The sequence below is a fragment of the Etheostoma spectabile genome, chromosome 23, assembly GCF_008692095.1.
Source record: "Etheostoma spectabile isolate EspeVRDwgs_2016 chromosome 23, UIUC_Espe_1.0, whole genome shotgun sequence".
In the NCBI taxonomy this organism is placed as follows: domain Eukaryota; kingdom Metazoa; phylum Chordata; class Actinopteri; order Perciformes; family Percidae; genus Etheostoma; species Etheostoma spectabile.
This window is the reverse complement of record NC_045755.1, coordinates 13,704,242-13,723,985: the sequence shown is the minus strand read 5'-3', so window position 1 is coordinate 13,723,985 and position 19,744 is coordinate 13,704,242. Positions and strand designations below refer to the sequence as shown.

The window sequence follows — 19,744 nt, the reverse complement described above, 5'->3', positions numbered from 1 at the left end:
ACACACACACACACACACACACACACACACACACACACACACACACACACAGTTTTGTATAGAAAGCAGTTTTTAGAAAACATGTCAGATGAATTGCTTTGCGAACCCCTTGCCTCATACGCACAGAGATGGTGTGGCTACATCATTATGCTCCAGCTTTGCCACAGCGGCTTGGTGCAGACTTACTGGAATAGCACTGGGCTCCAGCCGTCACAGCCAGCCACCTCCTTGATTTATTAATCTAATTAAAAAAAGTTAGTGTGTGCCTTCCTTCCTTCCTTCTCAGAGTGTACTAGTGTGCATTAATGTGTGTATGTTTACACACGACTTATATATTTATTGCCGTTGCTGAGAGAGGTTCCACTTTGGGTCCGGAGAGAACTGTATGAATGACACATGCGCTTTAAGAGGGTTCTACCTGCTATATATAAATATATTCACACATTAAGCCTTAATGGATAGATCCTTTTAGCCCAACCTAATTAAAAATGCTTTATTCCTATAAATGGTACAGCAGACGTGAGCTACTGTATATAGATATAGCTCTAATATTTGATGCATTAAATGGGGAAAAATTATTGATGATGATCTGATATGACAGCCAAATCTCTGCTAGTCATGAGTATGATAGCCAATTCCTTGCTGTCAAATGAGATAGGCTGCTGAAATACTTTACTACCCCAACATGCTAGATGCTTTGAATAAAACTTACAATGCAGTCATGTTGCTGCTCCTAATCAGGCTTCTTTCCCCTATTTGCACCATGGCAAAGTGCTGCAGCAGCTGCGATTTTCTGATGCTTAGATGTTAGTCTATAAGTAAGGTTCTTGATTTCACTAACAAGTATTGTACAAGCACCCAAAATGGGTTGCATATCCTCTTGCAAGAAGATACTGACATGTACAGACATCCACACTGGTTAGCACACCGTGCTACAACGGATGTTTAACCCAAGTACATATCTACTGTTTGGCCCAATCCCAAAGTGAGCCCTGAGGACTAAGGACTCACAGACTTAATTGATCTCAAGTGAGTGAGTGTGTGATGCCACAGTTAGGTAAAAATGGGATTGGGACAGCACTTCACGAGAGCATGTTACCTTGGCGACGTTTAATAACAAAAGATGTTGCTGACACTTGCCGGTTTGGGTATTTTCATTTTAAGGTTGTTGCTTTCCACACAGCCAAGGCACAGGCGATGGCTGGCTTTCCCTATGGTCTACGCAGTAAACGTCAACGCTATGAACTGTGGGTAATTCCCTTTGGTGAATTCTGAATTGATGCAGACTTAAGGAAAGGGTTCGGTAAGTACTCAAACCCTCACACCCGTTGAAATTCGACATTGGGACAACCCTAAGCTTTTATGAATTTGGCGAGAACGAGCACCAAAGTGATTAAGTCCGGAATTTGGTATTGGACACTGATGTAGTTTCTAAAGTCTGATGCCTTCATTTTCAGTGGTGCAATGATGTTTAATGGAGCATGTGTTACAAATGTTCCGAGCTCGTTTTGTTTTGTCTAATTCAGAGGGTTTCCTTTATCCCCCTCCCTTGCAATAAATACAATTAATCTATGAAAAAAAAAACATGTCTCAACATGTCTCCTGTCCTTCTGCGCAATTCAAAATGACAATTCAACTTATCAATTCCTGATGCTCATACTGCAGACAAATCAATAAGTGGGACTCTGGAGGATCACTAATATGAGGGGTTAAATATAATACATCCTTATTTACAGGATACCTTTCTTGCAACACACTGACATCTTTAGCCATTCCTCGTCTCAGGCAATATCCTCAGAGTAGTAAACTTCACAAACCTTTCTTTCACATTTGCAAGGTGCGTTTATCATTAGTTTATCATTATTCTCGGTTGGAATTTGGAGATCCAAATTGCTGTACAGGCTTCTTGGACAAAAGTGTACTGGCGTTGGGGTTATGAATGTATTAGAAACACATCGTTTGTGTCTTCAGGTTGAAATCCAGGTAAGTGTTAGTCTGAAGAGGCATGGTCAGAAAATAATTTATATAAATGTATCACAACACAAAGAAATATACAGAAAGTACAGGCATGTGGAATCACACATAGATGAGAATAATAAAAGACACTACTCCGATTGCAATCATGAAAGGAGACTGAAATGAACTTTACATGCTGCAGGCGAGCACAGAGAGAAAATCTAGGCCCTTGGGGGTCAATTGAGCAAGTGAGGCATCCCAGTGAAAATTCTGAATGAATGTGAGCAGTTGCATTAGGAAGAAAGTGAAGCTAGGAGGAGACTACATTACAGAGCCAGATTCCTATTTAATGTTGGCATAAAGACAAGTAAAAATCTGCGTGCAGAAGGGGTAAACCATGTCGAGCGTGAGTGCTCATTTTGTGTTGAAGGGAGAGCCAAAGCGATGATCCACAAAACAGCCAAACAACTGACTGTGCCTGATGCTGGCCAACTTCTCTCTGTCTTCATCTCTGTATTCCTCTGTTGTTTTTTTCTCCCTCGTTCTGTAATTTGTTTATACACCATTATGGCTGCAGCTGTTTGTAAATCATATATAATTACATTGTGAATGCCCAGTGCAGAGTGAGAGAGTGATTAGGTTTAAAAGAAAAAAAAAAAGTATTACACAAGAAAACAATGTAGAAGGGAGCGAGAGAGAAAGAGCGAGAGGGTGAGAGAGAACAGTTTTACAGGTGGGTTATGATCACATTTGATCATATTGTGGCACACGGTGTAAACAGTAAATCATGTGCCCTTTCGCTACACATCCCAAGGCAAGACTGAATTCTATTAAGCTGTTTACCAAAGCCATTAAACCACAAAAGGGTAAATAATCAAAATATGACAGAGGCAGAGGCCAAGAGAGCAATGGTTGCTTATGAAAGCATTCTCATTTCCTGGCTGAAGGAATTAAGAGTCAAAGTGGAGTGTATCTATGAAAAAGGACACCTGCTGGAGAAAAAAATGACTGGGTAGGAGCCAAAGCATAAACCCTGGCTATAATTGGCTATAATTTGGGAAACGGGATACATTTAGAAGAATGAGACACAGTCAATCTGTGATATATGTGAAAATATTTTTAGCATCAACTATAATGGTCATCTTAGAAAGACTGCAAAGCTTTTGCGCACTGGCTGACTGGTCAAAGTCTGTGTGGGCACATGGATGGTGCATCATCTACCATCCCAGCCGCTGATGAGAGCTTTGTGCTTTAGCTCACCTGTTAGTTTGTTGAAGTGTTAAATATGCATGAGGTTTGGAGGGGCTTTAACCTCTGGGGTAGGAGAATGGCTGTGTTTCAGTACATGCAAGCAACACTTCAAAAGGTAAAAGGCCGCACTGACAAAACAAAGGTTCTGTACAGTATGTACTGACTCGGGAGGCCCGCATTTGCATGTGCAAGCAAACACACAGCTGTTATGAGTTCAATGCCCTCTGTGGATGGTCAACAACGAGCTGGCGCTCACCCGAGAATATTTGTAGTGAGTGATGTTTAAAGTGGTGTCAGCATCTGCTGAGCGTTGAGGGAGGCCACTATAAAAAAACAAACAAATGATCCCCCTGCTTGACTAATGCTGCTCCGCTCCCACTGGAGAGTGATATGGATTATATCTCATGTGATACCCCCATCCCCCACTACCACCACCAATTACCCTATTCCATTCTACCTTTACCGGCAGTCTGGAGCCTTTTACAGCTAATTACTGTTTCTGTGATTGGAAAAACCATCACTGAAAATCTAAACAGAGACGGCATCTGCGGCTCTCATTTTGCATCAGTCTCTACTGCCTCTCTCTCTGCCACCTGTCGAGCCCTGTTGACGGCAGCCCTGTTTTGATTGTGAGGAGTCCAAATATATTCATAGGATGGCTCTGTGCAACATTTGGGAAAGAGGACCGGGGAGTGCGAGCTTAGCCAATTTTGAAGAGAACTTCATTTGGACCTGTAAGTGGCTCACCACTTCGAAAAGTGTCATTTAGCTTTAGGTAATAGACCTAGAAGTTGACATTAGTGCAAATCATGCTCGCTTGGATAGTGAAGACGAAGAAAATCGAAAGTGCCCCGCCTCAAACAGACAGGTTAGCTGAGATTTTATATTTGATTTAACAATGAATGCCTTGGGAGGGGGAGGATAATTTGGGCAGGGTCTGACCTCTAAATATTGCATTTGCTGCAATGGCAGGGAGCAGGGAAAGTGAAAATCAGCAGCATTGGCTACTGCATCTACTGCAACTTCCATTCCCCTGCTGTGTTACTTTATTCACTGTAGGTATATGAATGGCACCACAACAAGAGCTTGTATACCCTTCAACTAAATGCATCACAAAACATAAAAGACAGATGGACACATATACATGGGCCACAAACTGTGTAAAAGTACCTTTAAGTGCACAGTGTGCTCTAATCATTTAGACAGCAAACATATTTTGCTCAGGCTCTTTAAAACTAAAAAATTATATGGTGTTACAGACAAGCCGCTTTAGCTTTATGATGACTGCATGTACATTGAGGGCCATTATAGCAAATACAACCATTCTCCCCTAATTTGATAGGACCATTAAACAATGTAACATAATTGTTAATACAATTGTCACATTTAGCACTTTGTTGCATTTCTTTTGTCTGTAGCCCGAAATCGGAGTTCATTTTTTCATTTCACAATTAGTTCCTTTACTTTATTGTTTTAATTAGACTGTTCAACAAAGAACTTGCACAATAAAGAAAAATACTGCCTCAAATGCTTTTGAAAAAAAAGTTGTTTCATAACGTTCTGGTGTAGGAGTTAATTATCTCAACCCATGACTGACTTGCCACAGGAAGATATTTCATCCAGAATGAGAAAAATTAAGCAAACACTGCAGGCAGTGATGAGATTACCATTTCTAAATGTGCACCCTTGTTTTTTTTATTAAGCTCTGTTGTATAAAGTAATCATCACTTGGCTGCCCTGACATGACATCCCATTAGCGAGCCACTCAGCCTGATCAATATGAAATGCAACAGTAATTCTCATGTCCTCTTATTGAAATCAACACTGTGAGCATCAGTGTTACTGTGGCAACTTTCTTCTACCTAATATAGAGTTAACAAGAAAAGTTGCTGATGCTGAGGTACAGCCTGAATCACTGTAGGGAGTCCATGTTGGCCAAAGATGTCATATGGGAAAGCATATATTAAAGAGGGGACCAACACAAAGAGAACAAGTTAACAAGCCTGAGCCAATAACAATTCTCAATTGGCAGTAAAGAAAATGAGCCCATTAAAAATAAAGATTGAAACATTACATTTCAAAGTAATGGAATTCAATTTAAAAAGACAGAAAAGGCCCTGGTTTGAAGTGTAGCCAGAGAGAGAATAGCCTGCCTGCCTTGCTCCATCAGTAGCTGGTCCAGCATCATTAGGTGATGAACAGCTGCTGTGTGTAAAAGGTAGAAGTGTGAATAATGTGGACGGAGTGGCACCTGGTTGGGGGGGGGAACGACTCTACTCGTTATGAGTCTGTATGGGTGCCAGGAAACAAGCACCAGACAGGATGTACCGCCAAGTGTGCTGCAGCTGAGGCTTGAGATGGGCAGAATGTATTTGTTGGTTGTGGCCTGGGCCACGCAATCCAGCCCCTCAGAGGTGACTACAGTAAGTGAAGTCTAAATTGGTAGGAGGCTACTAGCTAGGCAAAGAAAAACATGTAGGAATGTTGCCCAGTGATACAGCATGTAGGCCGGGTCAGCCCATGCAGGCTGGATCTAACATGTCTGTGTGTTGTATCTAACTCATATACAGGAATCTGGTGTGTCAAAATACAAAACTATAAAGAATACTTTATGGATTTAAATTATCTGCACTAAGCATTCAATGTATCCCTCTAGCTCTATTCAAAACCTTCCTTAATTTGTACGCAGTATGGAATTGGACACTATTTTTGGGGAAACTAATACTCCTGTACTTTATGTCTTTGATTTAAGTTGCAGAGCATCCCATGCTCAGATTGCAGTCATTACGGCACCCATATGACTTCAGGGTTATATGTAGCAAGTTTTTTTAAATGTATTTTTTGTAATTATGTGGACTCTACAGCATTGTGGAAAAGCAACAACCATGCACAGCATAGAGTTACTTACTCCCCACTGTGCCTGGAGTGGCCTCTGTCTTTTAGTGTGCAAGGTTACACAGACCTATGCAGGTCCCCCTCTGACAGTAATTACATATAGCCTCCGGAGAGCGCGCACACGCACGCACACAGAAAAGGGGGAGAGAAAAGAGAGAAAACAGTACGAGGAAGATGCAATGTTTGTGGGGAGGAAAGTGAGACAATGAGAGATAAACGCATACTGCAACAGATAAAGACCCTTGAACTAAATCGAGGATTAAAAAGCGCAATCCCTCAAGCTTCTCAGTGACTTGGAGAAAAAGCATTCCTAACGTGTAATGAATTACTTATCAAGCTTGTGTAAAGATACCCATATATACAAAAGCAGCACTTAAGAGTAATTAAATGTGAATAATTAAAATGGGAAAAGGGGTAAAGTACGGAGCGCTTAGGACCCCCGGAGAATAAAAGATATTATAAACTGCACTTTCTCAACAAAATATGAGAATCACTTAGAAGATAACAGCATAAAGATTATTTCACGGGCCAATGTATGTTCATTTAAGTGCAGCAGCTGTGGAGACTTCAATCACCACTGCCCTTAACAGACAACAATAAAGAAATAAACACATCCTGGCTTAGAAGATAGCCACACTCCCACAAGCTTTATCGTTTGGATACAGCATTTACATATTAATGGCTGTAACCCTAGTGTTTTTATAATGTTATTTGTTTTGCCTTTGTCTTCTTTATTGCTCTGTAACAGATATACTGTCCACTTACTGTATGCTTTTGCAACATCTGGTATCTTGTCCTACTGGACTGCTATTATCTGCTGCCATCTGCCTCTGCTGACCGAATCTACCATACCCTGTTCTTAGCGGGGTAACATACTTATTTATCTTTTCATATTATAAAAGTTTTAACTTGCTCCTTATTGTTGGTATTATTCTGCTACTTGGAATATTTCACTGCTTTTTGTTCTCTTCTGTGACACTTTCATTTTCACATGTCGAATCAATACATTTTTATCTCATTGAACGGTTGTAACAAATGGGACCTTAACGGCAGACAGAAAAAAATACTTTCTCTGCCAGTTGCAGCAGTATTTTGAATAATTTTTGTTTTTATAAATGCAGCTATTTCTCATGAATAGCTTTACACCCACAATAAAAGCTGAGGTTATTGGGCTCGCAACCGTCATCAATGGTGACATGGTTTTAGTCTCTCGTTCAAGGTACTTTCAATGAGGCTTGTTCCTGGCTTCCAAAGTGAACATCAGGTGAGACCAGGGGACAGCCAGTTAGGCTTGCATTCCATGTCAGAAGTGTGCTACACCTTAAGGATAGTCAAGGAGCACTCAATTGAAGTGTTTGCTCCAACTGGCAAATGAAGTGCTGATACTGATAGCTGATACTTTGTAACAGGACAGATAATGCCTCGGTATTGGGGTAGCAAACAGTCCAACTCGTAGCATAATATGGGTCTAAGAAGGTCAATTTTTGATAAGATGCATCATGAAGGTGTTGATTTAACTCTGTGGTAACTTGTTGGTTATATTTGAATGCTAATATATACACAGAAGAAGGGCAAGTGTTCATACCGCTCTAGCTGCATTAATACTACACAGTTTAAATATATTGCAGAGGTCATCCATTGCCCATTGTATTATGTTAAACAGCAATGCAGTTTACAGCATTGCATCCATCTGTTGCTGTGTGCAACATTAGTAAAGTGTGGGCATTTGTTTTTGTTCTGAATCAATTACTTTACAGACATGATTTGTAAGAGGTTAATTCGTCTGGCCAAAGTGCAGCACACATGGGATGAGAACAATCATATATAAAAAAATAAATAATTCCACATGGTTGGGAACATGAAATATGGCACACACTATCACCGCTCTATAATTCATGTGAAGCGGTATGTTGCCATCAGTTGCAATCAAAAGCATATTTTTGAAATTCCGACTTTGCTTCTAAGCTCATCACAGTATATAAATTCCTTCACTTCAGAAATTGAGGAAAAGGAAAGAGAGAGGGGGGTGGTGGAACATGTAATGATATTTCTAAGCACTCAGCTTGTATGATTTTACAAGCCCTAACACTTTGATGTGCTCTTCAAGGGGTTGGTATGACTTAATGTAGCTTTGAGGAAGCGTCAGCGAAAATGAAAGGGAGCAAGGGAGAAAAAGAGATGAGGAAGGCAGGGAGGGGCAAACAACGTGATATAGAGGGAGATGAGGAGAAGGAAGCTGGGGTGAGGACTGGTCAGGTTGGGCCTCCTGCTGAGAATAACACTTTTGATATTTTTTAACTAAAGCCTCTTGGTGGAAGAACACGGGCTAATTAAAGGGAAAAATAAATAAAAAGGCACCAGCATTGCTGGATCATCTAAAATCATGCCTTTATATGAGAAATTATTAAATATATCACAGCTATCCTGTCAAAATTTACTGAGAACAGCAATATAAAAAAAAATGGTTTGTGTAGAATTTCTTTAAATGCAACATTTAAGTAGCATCTGAGAAAAAGTTGTAAATAATTTGCATCTTGTGGTTTCCCTAGGTTCCTTAAAGATATAAAGAATATATGAGAAATATGATTAAGAATCAATAAAAACACTTTGGTTTGCTCTTTCAGGTGTACTTTAGTCACTGCATGTCTCCTAATAGCCCCTAAACTCCAAATCCCTTAGATATTAGGAAAAAAACACTGATGCTGAAGGCTTTAGGTTGCCATGTTCTGTACATTTCAGTCTCGTCCTGGTGGCACATGATTTTGTTTAGTGATAACACCTTGCATAATCTCAACATCGCTCCTGATTTGCAGTGGAGAGCAGCTGAAGTAGTCAGAGGAGGTATAAAGGCTTTAGATTTAAATCTGCAACTCATGCCACGTTAGATTAAAAACATGCTTGTGCACATTTTACAACTGGACAAAGAAAAGGTAGGTGGGGCATTCAAAATGCCAAATGGTGTGAGTGATGATTAGGCTGAGATTGGCAGTAAATGGAGGCAAATTAATTAATTACGACAGTTGGGCAAACTACGAAGTCAACGCCACGGCTTCTGATAGTCGACTACCAGTGAAGTCTGATGTAGGGGGCGGCTTTGAGAGGAAGACCTCCACATCTTGTACTGCTCCTACACACAAACTGGCAGACGATGAAGGGATAGGACATTGGTGTGAAGGCTTTAGATCTATTCCAGCTAGTTTGTGAATCAGGTTTTGATGTAATAATAATAATATAATAAACTTTATTTCAGAACCAGGGGGATCCAGATCAAAATAAGAACATATACAAACACAAAAATCAAAAATAAAAAAAAAATAAAAAAGACTTCCACAATGTTCAGTGTCTAGTATACAGATATGTTCGCCAATGGTTCCACAATCTGGAGGAAAATCTGACAGAACTACGTAATGTAATTGTGACAATGATTAAGTCAAAAAACCAAAGGTGTCAAGGACAGGCTTCAAATCCTAATACACTTTCAAAGATCACAATGATGATTCAGAAAGGGTTAGGACATGTACTTTTTGGTTAGTCCACGTTTTTCTAAATATTACTATGTGTATTACTGGTGTTATTTTGTGTCTCTGGTGCTTCCACATGCATACAAACTCGGAAAAAAAACATCCATGCTGTTTTGAGTCAGAAACAGGTTTCTGAATGTCCTCTGCTTTCAGTCTCTGGGTGAGCTGATCAAAATGTGCACGGCTTTCTACGTAACTAGCCGACACGAAGTGGCTAACCGTAACATGCTAGCGCTAGCATTCTCAATGACAAAACACTGCTACAACACACACTAGTTAACCATAACCTACAAAAGAACTACTTACATGTCCCTGTGAAAAATATGGTGTTTTTTGAAAATGAAACCCTCTAAACATATTCTGGTCCATCTCAAAATACAATTATGAACCTGAAAATGAGCATAATTTGGACGCTTTAAAATAGTGACTGTGGTGGCAATAATAGCAAAAGCGTTGCTTAGTGAATTGAAACCAAAGAGTGAGCTCCGTCTGCCCTTAGTTACTGTTGCTACCTTGGAAAACTTACTGATAAACTCCTGTCTGTATGTATTTTTAATTAAACACAGATGCATATGTACAGCATACGTATACACACACACACCTTCATTTTGATGGCACTGGATGGCTCGTTAAGTATTCTAACTAAAAGACGGCCCGTTACCCAGAACAAAACAGAATGAAGGGAGGTATTATGTACCACACTCAGAGAGAGAGAGAGAGAGAGAGAGAGAGAGAGAGAGAGAGAGAGAGAGAGAGAGAGAGAAAGAAAGAGAGATATTGTCAGAGGGAGTAGCCATGCGGGAATACTAGGGATTGTTAGTTTTCCCATCTCCTTACTTTTCTCTCCTTACCTCCCCATGTCACTGGTGACAAGAGGGGATGGCGTGATTCATTCCTGTCATTCAGTAGTAATAACAAGTAGGACGTCCTTTGTTTTGTCTCTGCTGGTGGGAGGATACTGCAGCAATGGATGAGGGGAATGTCAGAGTGGTAGAGATAATTGTCATTCATAAAGTCAGAGTGGTGTTAAAAGGAAATATAAAGTGAAAGAGCCCTTGCTCGCACCTCGGTTTGGAGAGATGTTGATGGTAGTATTTTGTGTAGGATTCCAAAGGATGACAAATTAGTCATTGTAAAATGGAGTAATACAACATGTTTATGAAACAATTTCAACATTTGATTTACCCATGGTGATCAGTGTCGAATTTTGTCCATCTTAGTCATTCACACTTTCATGCGCACAAAACCCCCCTCCCACAAATCCAAATGTACCTGTCTCTACGTCCTGGGTGTAGAAGTGCAGGGTGTCGCAGATTTCGGTGACGTATACTGCTCTGTAGTTGGCCACTCGTTCCTTCTCTTCCGTTACATGCACAACCTCCTCGACTGGTTTCTCCTCATAATTGGCCCAGATCTACATGGGTGGGGACAGGGGACACATACAGGTCATTGACTGCAACAAATACCATACGTCTGCAATACAAACATGATGCATAAATACTTTAGATTAGAGAAAAAACATACAAATAAAAACATGACAGACTAATGTTGGGAAGATGGGAAATGTCCTTGATATGTCCGGGGACTAAATCTTTTCCCACCCACTTAAACATAAGTGATTCACACACTGTCAGTAATAACTGATTTGGTGGCTGATATCATGGTCTCTTTTTATATTCTGGTGAGAGCACCACAACATAATAAAAGAGGCCATAATATCATGCTGACATACCATGCATGATAACATTTTTGTTACTCATTTTATCGGCCAAATTTCCATAACCCTTGATGCTGACAGCATATGGTATAATCTCTTTTCTGCCACAGCTTTCTGAACACCATGATGTTACAAAGATGTTTTAATTCAGAGGAAAAGTAAAAGTTATTGCACGACAGTCTTATCTACAGATTATGAGTAATAATAGAAAAGGTAATATACCAGTCCAATGATTTTACATTACGTGCTGATGGTTTGGACTGATTGGCTGTTGCAAACGACTATGCAAATGATTAGAACCTGAATAATTCTCATGGTAAAAGGAAGCTAAATGATATCAGATTACATTCAAGACAATTGGAAGCTAAAATATAGCAGAAACTGTAGCTGTAGAAGGATTGTTCCAAGTAGAGCTAAACCAATTGATTAAAAGATTAGGTGATTGACAAATTTAACTGGCTATGACTATTATGGTAAACAAAAAATCATTTCAGTTATATTTCAAAAATTTGCTGGTTCAACCTTATCAAATATGAAAGGATAGGATGCTGTTATTTGCCATAAACTCAATATCTTTGGGTTTTGGATCATTGGTTGGACAAAACAAGCAAAGTGTTTTAAACTATTGTAATGTCATATGGTGTAACACTTTTCCCAGTCACTTGAAAAAACTACAGACTTAATAGAAAAAAAAAACTATGTCCATTAATGTGGTCTGAGCCCAAGACCCCCACTCGTCCTCTGTTTCGTTGCCTTGGTTTACCAAGGCTTATCGAATATAATGTCTGTCATAATGCCTGCATGATAGTGCTGGTCATTCATAGGTTAAACTACTGATTGTGTGAGCTTGTTCCAATTTGTCTTTTGGAAGACAAAGAATGTAGAGCTTTCTAGTGGGAATCCATCTATTCCTTTTTTTATTTTTATATTCAGAAAAAATGTAAACATAACATTCACAAACAGTTACAATCAAAAAACCGGGAGATATTATCCATCTATTCTTAAGAACCAAATTGAGGATTAGACATGAAGTGGGATGGCAGTTTTGTAACAAGAGAACATTTTGGCTTGTCCTCACTTCAAGGGGCTATTTTAGGGTTCAGTCCGGGGTTAAGGGTTGAAGTTAGAATTAGGTTCTATTCCATTTTTTCCCATATTTTGTTTGCTCAAGTCAACTATCGTTGACTTCAAGGCACCTAACTGTGACCCTAACATTAACTATTGCCTAATACTAGTGCAGCTCGTTGGGGGGTTGAAAACACCAAACACCATTTGGTTCGCCTGGTGTAACAATGCTTCTATAACCTCAACCATGTTATACACAATCAACGTACAGACATTTCTTTTATAAGAGCCTGGGCTATGAGGATATGCATGCTTGTATAAATTCTTAGGACCATAGAGACGAAAGAAAAGACTAAAAAGAAATTAAACCTTGTTCTCCCAAGTGTTGGCAATAATTGGGAGGGTTTTTTTTAAACATTTTTTCCAAGGTTGTGTCTTTTTAGAAAGCTCTAGCTGTCGGCTAACAAGCTACAGCTATGACAAAGTTTGCAAAGCAAAGGAGACATACTCAAGTTGATTGTTTGTATTCATAATTATTTATGTTACAAAGAAACTAATTCCACGATGGATTCAAAAAGCTTCTGGAAGGCCTACAATTGTCAGAGCACCTCGTTGAAACAAAAACAACTGAGTCTCTACACTGCATTGATCTGGAGATATTAAATAAGACAAAGTATGTATAGTCTTGTTGTGGGTGACAGCGTCGACCTTAGAGGGTTAAGGGTTTAGGTTAGCGGTGTGTCGGTGATAACACCACAAGAGTTGGGATATAACATAGTCAATCAGGTTCCTCGTAAGCATAGAAATTTTTGTGTGTGTGCATACTTGTGCTTGTACGCAAGAAACATCCTTTCTACTGCATGCTGCACCAAGATTACTTCTCTTTTGGCTCCCCAAAAGAAACAGAGTAGGAGGCTCATTAGGGTGAAATGCTTTGCTTTGGGCCACATATCAAACTGCATGGATGTCAGAAGACGTGTGTGTGTTTGTGTGTTACAAAGAGCAAGGGATGCAGCAGAAAGAGTCAGTTTTTAAGACTAAATACTGTGAGTTTGTATACAGCTTTAGTACAGTAATTGTATAAAGCACGTGCACCAACACAAGATGGTCAGGATGAAAGCGAGCTAATCAACTCCCTGCAGATGAAACGCTGGAGAAGGGGAGTAAAGGAGATGTACAGGAGCAGACAGGGAGTAAAGATGGGCGAGGAACTCAAAAGTCAAAAAGTGCAACCAAGCTTCACACTGCTCCAACTTCTTCTGCAGAAGCAGCAGCAGCAGCACAGCTTGTTACCGCTCATGTCTGCAGGCCATTTGGGAAGTGTTTACTTTTAAAGGTTATAGAAAGAGAGGGAAAGGAGGCAGACAGTGCAGTGATATTAGCCAACTAGGTTCTGGCTAATTATTTAACTGCATGGTACAATCAAGCTAATTAGATTAGCTAGTTTTAATGCTGTCAGGTTTTTTGTACTCTGCCTTAGCTCATCTGCAGAGCGATGCTAGTCTTAAGACTTTGTTATTCACACCCAAGGCTTTTTTTATATGCTGGCTCTTCAGCATGCTAAGATTATCCTTTTACCATATTGATGTAGAGTGGCAAGAGTCTTACAGGAGGGAACACTGTGTGTGTGTGTGTGTGTGTGTGTGTGTGTGTGTGTGTGTGTGTGTGTGTGTGTGTGTGTGTGTGTGTGTGTGTGTGTGTGTGTGTGTGTGTGTGTGTGTGTGTGTGTGTGTGTGTGTTTTTGTGCAAGCGACAGAGAAATTGATGACTGAGATTTGGAGGAAAAAAAGACCCATCAACAATAGGCATTACCATTGAAGAAATGCTGTTACACATAAAAACCAGTGACAGAAGAACCGAGTGGTGCTGTCCTGCTGCCCTGCTTACCTCATAACAAAAGACAGGGTCATATTCCCTAATTATATTCAGTTCTTCTTCCCACAAAAGCTGCAAAGAAAAAAAATAAGAAAAGAGTGGAAGAAGTGAAGGAAGGAGGAAAAAAGTGAAGGAAGGAGGAAAAAAGTGAAGGAAGGAGGGAAAAAAAAGCAGGTAGAAATTCTTGGGATTGAGAGCGAGCAAGGTGAATGAAGACCGAAAACACAGCCCCGCTCCGTAAACCCCAAGATTGTAAGGCCTTAGACAGGCATGTGCATTATGAGAACACTAATATGCCGCCATATGCACCCACTCAGTCACAAATGCTGGAATATAAACATGCTTCCCACATTGCAATTGAGCTGACATGGCTTGGCTTTTAATCAAACCTGTAGCACCAATTAGGGAAGACAAAGATTAGAATGCCACCTTTCATTAGACTGGTGGCCATCACTGCGACACCTTTAGCGTTGTAGCAGGTGGGTGGGCTTATGGATTGGACACCAAGCACAGCCACAAGGCTTCCTGTTGACCTCTGGCTTTGTGTTGAGTGTGGCTGTCACAGTAACCAATAGAAAAACACATTTGCTCCCTGTTAAAAGTATTCTATAAAGCACAACATGTACCGAAGAGACAACTAGACCACTTAATTGAAATTTAGAAGTTGCACAACTACATACAAAGTGAATAAGACGAAACAAAATGCTGTCACTTCTGACATTGCGTCCTTGTATATCAGGTTTCCACTGAAAGTGACATCCTGCTGCTTCTTCTACTCTCTTTAAAGCTGTATGTTTGAATTGGGGCTAATGCGGTGTCTATAGAGGAGGCATAACGTGAGTGGCACTTTAGCAGAGCAGCAGATTTAGTCCACCGTCTGCTTTGGGTAGTGTTTTGGCGCATAGCGCAAGTGAAACGTGAGCCGTTAGGGTGCCAGGATTGATCAAAATTGAAAAAGAATGAAACGGCTTCTGTAAAGGCACGCCAAAAGAGTAACAAATTGAGCTGAAAATGTTTCTGGGGAAAAAATATTGGAAGTAGTTGTAGCTCTGGTGAGTATTTACAATATCAAATGGCAATTGCTGAGCAGAAGCTGTCACTCACACAAACACATTTCACAAATACTGCACGATAAAAAAAAAGTTAAACTATTGTCTTTAACATCGACATAGCCTTCCTCTCTTTTTAATGCGCATATAAATGCACGGACACGCGAGCGAGCAAAATCACACACACAAACACACACACACACACACGCTGTGCCCAGGGCTGGTGACCTTCCGTGAGCAGCCAACCATCCCGTTTGTTCCACTTGAATGCAGGTATGTGACTGCTGCTTCTGCTGCTGCTCTGCAACTGCAGCCAGACGCTAGAGCCACCAAGCTGCCAGAGACAATGAGAGAAGGAGGGAGGGAGGGAGGGAGGGAGGGAGGGAGAGAAGAGAGCAATAGAAAGATGGAAAGATGGAAAAAAGGAAAAAGCAGCAGGCCCTTAAGTTCAGGGTGAAAGGACAACAAGTCCTAATAATGGAGGCCAAGCTGAGAGAAATGGCAGGTTAGGCTGACCTTCACAAGCCCTGAATGACAAAACACACGCACACCCAAGTGGGGTAATGTGATGATGGAGCTATGTTGCTCTATTGTTGCACATGGTGACAATTAAAGTCATCAGTTCAAGCATGTGTGGGAAGGATTAAGCCTGTTCCCATTTCCATTTTACAAATCTGCTTTCTTCTCTACCTTTCATTCTCTTCCACTGCTATTTCCTGGCTTCCTTTTTCTTGCTACACCTCGGTAATCCTACTGCTTTTTTATCTGGGTCTTCTTTTTTCAACAACACTACAGTAAAAAATGATTAGTTCACAATTGAAAAATATTTTCTGTTTATAGAATTTAAGACTTTCTGAGAAACAAGCCACTGTAACTTTCAATAGCCAAATTGGTCTCCTGGACAAGTGAAACCTGGATGCGCAATGCCTAGCACCATGAAGGAGAAATACCTGGTTATAGCCAAATCGTTGCAGCAATTCACTGTTGGTGAGTCTTACTTTCCCAGCCTGGATCACCAGAACTTTACCAATTGAAAAAAAGAGTGGCTCTTTGACAAATGCAGCCGTATTTTGGAGTTAAGTCAGCTGCTGATTAGCTTAGTGCTGTTTTGTCTGACGATTTCTAATTTGATGAAGAGCGTAGCAGCCTAGAAAGACAACTGTGCTACATTTGTACAGTGGATTCACACATACAAGCACAGGTGGGTGAATACACAGACAGATGGATGACTGAACACACACAGTGCCAGAACAAGGGGGTGAGGGCTGGTTTGAACACTGATTTATGGTGGCAGTGTGTCAATTCAAGTAGTGTGTGTGTATGGTCTATGGATACAAAAACTGCCACTGCTCTCAAAAGTACACACTATGCACTTTCTAATGAAGCAAGTGTCCACAGTTATATGATAAAAGACACAAATGGTTTTGTACATTTGTAGAATATTTTAAAGCTGACTAACTGATCGACTCATATCTCCAGTTGTTTTGAACTGAATCTCTAAAAAAAGTTTTCTAAAATTTGAGAATATAATCACTCTCCCATGAAATTAGGAACATGTTAGACCCCTTTTGTGATTAATCCGACACATACAGAATAGAGCGCTGCTTGAAAAGAACGTTATGAGCACTACACTAAATACAGCCCAACAATTCCTCATTAACCTGTCTTTCCTTCACCACTGCACTCGCATATATACAGAACTTGACAGCTGCAGTATGCACGTGTCGCTGCCCACAGATTCAAACACACGTCAGTGGATAAGGTTGGTCAGCCCTCGTAACCCGTGACAAACTTGCGTAGTTCTGAAACAACGCAGCTGTCGCAAAGTAGTAGAGGTATAGAGTAATATAAGCGAGACAATACAGGGTGGTGTTCTCCCTTCTTACATAGTTTCATTGTTAATTCATTACCCAATCACACTTGGAGAACAATTGAAATCAATAGGAGCATGTTAGTCATAAGAGTGCACTTTGTAATTCAATTTAGCCCCTATTATATCCCTGATGAATCCCTTTAGAGAGAACGGTTAATTAATTCCATCGAGGGCATGATTTTCTCTTTCCGTCTCTCCGTGTTCACTTGTAGCAGTGTAACTTGTAGAAGCTTACTTCAAAAAGGCGTAATACTACACATAAGAAAAGAAAGGACAATACTTACCTATGATTAATTGTTTTCTGTTTACATGCTAGCTGGGTTTACTCAAACAACAATACAAGATATGATATCAAAGGGAAGTCTGTAAAGGCTGCATATTTCAATGAAAAGTTAAACACTGACTTAACTTTATTTTGCTGTAAATCCGATCCCTCTGTTACTAAATCTAGTAAAAACAATCTGCCCAAAAAGTTATTTTTTTTAAGAACTCTGCATTATATTTTAGTTGTTAGGGGTCCCATTCATGATATTGTGTAGAAACATTATCCCTGTCATTAGCTCTACGAAAGAATTTGATTGGCATACAAAGTGAGAAAGCGCTCATTAGAAATCTGCATTGGAGTCACGATGATGGTGGGACTGAGTTTGTGTGGCAGAAAGGTGGACGACCCTGGATTTCCTGTTGTTTGATGATGTTGTCAGTATTGACTAAGCCATTAAAGGCGGAGAATGATCCACAAGATGGACAATTGCTTCACTGAGGGGCAATCTGCTATTTCACAGCTGCTAGGATTACGCTGCCTCCTCTAAAAGTCATAGGAACTAGATAAAATTATGATTTTTCAAGTGTATCTACGGTGTATACAGTATGAGCATACACATTAGGCACGTTTCAACATATGGCTTTAAAATAATATCTAACTTTTAAAAATCCCCATGCTAACGGTGCATTAAGCAGCTCATTTTTATTATTAATGATTAATATGTATGCTGCTATTGATTAATGGCTGATAAATGGTTGTATTACTAAATAAAGGTAGTACTATTTTTTCTTACAAAATATGATTTTATGGGGTGCAGTCTGCAAGAAAATCCCCCTTTACGAAATAAAAAAAGCATAGGAATATTGTCCATGTGGCAATTTCAATAAAAATATACATCAAAATGGTGAAAAGAAGACCTTTCATCCTCTTCGCTGATAAGTGCAAATGTTCCTTTTCAAACCACTGTGACTCACTGCCAATAACTGTGATGAGAGGCTGGTGTCGGTTAAGTTCTCAGAGCCGATGAAAGTACATTGCTTTACTAACTGACGGCAAACCAGGGTCCCCCCACTTTGATTTATGGACGTTTTAGAGTTCACTTAAGGTACAGTGTTCACAATGTATGTGACACAAGAGACCTTTTGACTTTATTGAGCTTGATTGGACAGTGGGTTGAGTGACAGATGCCAGGATGGCCCAATCACTCTTGTAAAGAGAAAATACATTAACCCAAGCCAATTGCCTGGCTCGAAGAGGCCCGCCTCTAAGGTTAAGAGGGGTTGTTGGTACATTAACCCTGATCGCTAAGCTTGTCGTGGTGGTATAAGTAAGAGGGGCAGCCACGGCAGAGGGAGGAGGGGACTTTGTCGGTATGCAAGCTTCTTTATTGTTCCTTCCCATATTCAGACATAATGCATGGCAGCCTTGCATCATAAAACAAAGACTGTGTTAGTTCACACAAACACACGAATGTGCACAGAGGCATAGTTGTGGCCTTGGGAATAATCCAGGTTGAGCTATGATGTGGTCGCAACATCGTTCTTGCCACAGTGGGCTAATACAGCGCGACTGCTTATGGGCCTGCAAGGCCACACACGTGGACACAGTCAAATAAAATGTTGGCTGCACACAGGGCTATTTGACAAGCTGTAAAATCTGAAATCACACATAACCAGTATATCATGTTTGGGTAGGCAATTTGTTTAACACATCGGGCATGCAAAGAATTCCAAAGGTGGTTGTTTTTTGCCTTCTTGTCAAACAACAAATTATCTGTATAAACATGCCAGTATTAAAACTGTTTTAGTGCAATCAATTGCATGAGGTAGCAAGAAAAACTAATAATTATACACAAAAAAACAGCAAAGGCAAAGGTGCCATGTGTGAGGATTTCAGACAGCACCTCAAGCCAAGTTTCAACAGTTATTAATCACATCTGTAAATCAATCCAATATTTGACTGCTTGCCAATGGACAGGTCAAAACATGGGTTTTATGGTTTCTTGGTTTGGTGCCAGTTAAGATTCTAGAGAGATTCTGAAAAATCTGAAGGTGAAAGTGACAGTATAATAATATGATTCTGTAATTCTTTAATACTTGAAAACAAAAATCCCTTGATTTTCAAGTTTATGTTATAACTGCAGAAGACATTTCAGTTTACAGGAAACTCAGACAAAACAACACATTATATATATATATATATACATACATACACACACACACACACGTGTGTTTGGACACACCTTGCCTGTACTGTGTGTGTGTGTGTGTGTGTGTG

The 19,744-nt window shown here is 40.1% G+C and overlaps 1 protein-coding gene across 1 annotated transcript in view; it reads right to left on the bottom strand.

Moving 5' to 3' along the window:
* The window catches only part of snd1 (staphylococcal nuclease and tudor domain containing 1), a 197,584-nt gene that overhangs the window by 30,599 nt on the left and 147,241 nt on the right, over nt 1-19,744 (bottom strand). The window contains exon 18 of the mRNA XM_032504592.1: nt 10,896-11,037. Coding sequence (XP_032360483.1) covers nt 10,896-11,037 — 142 coding nt within the window. The remainder of the gene's footprint in view (nt 1-10,895; nt 11,038-19,744) is intronic.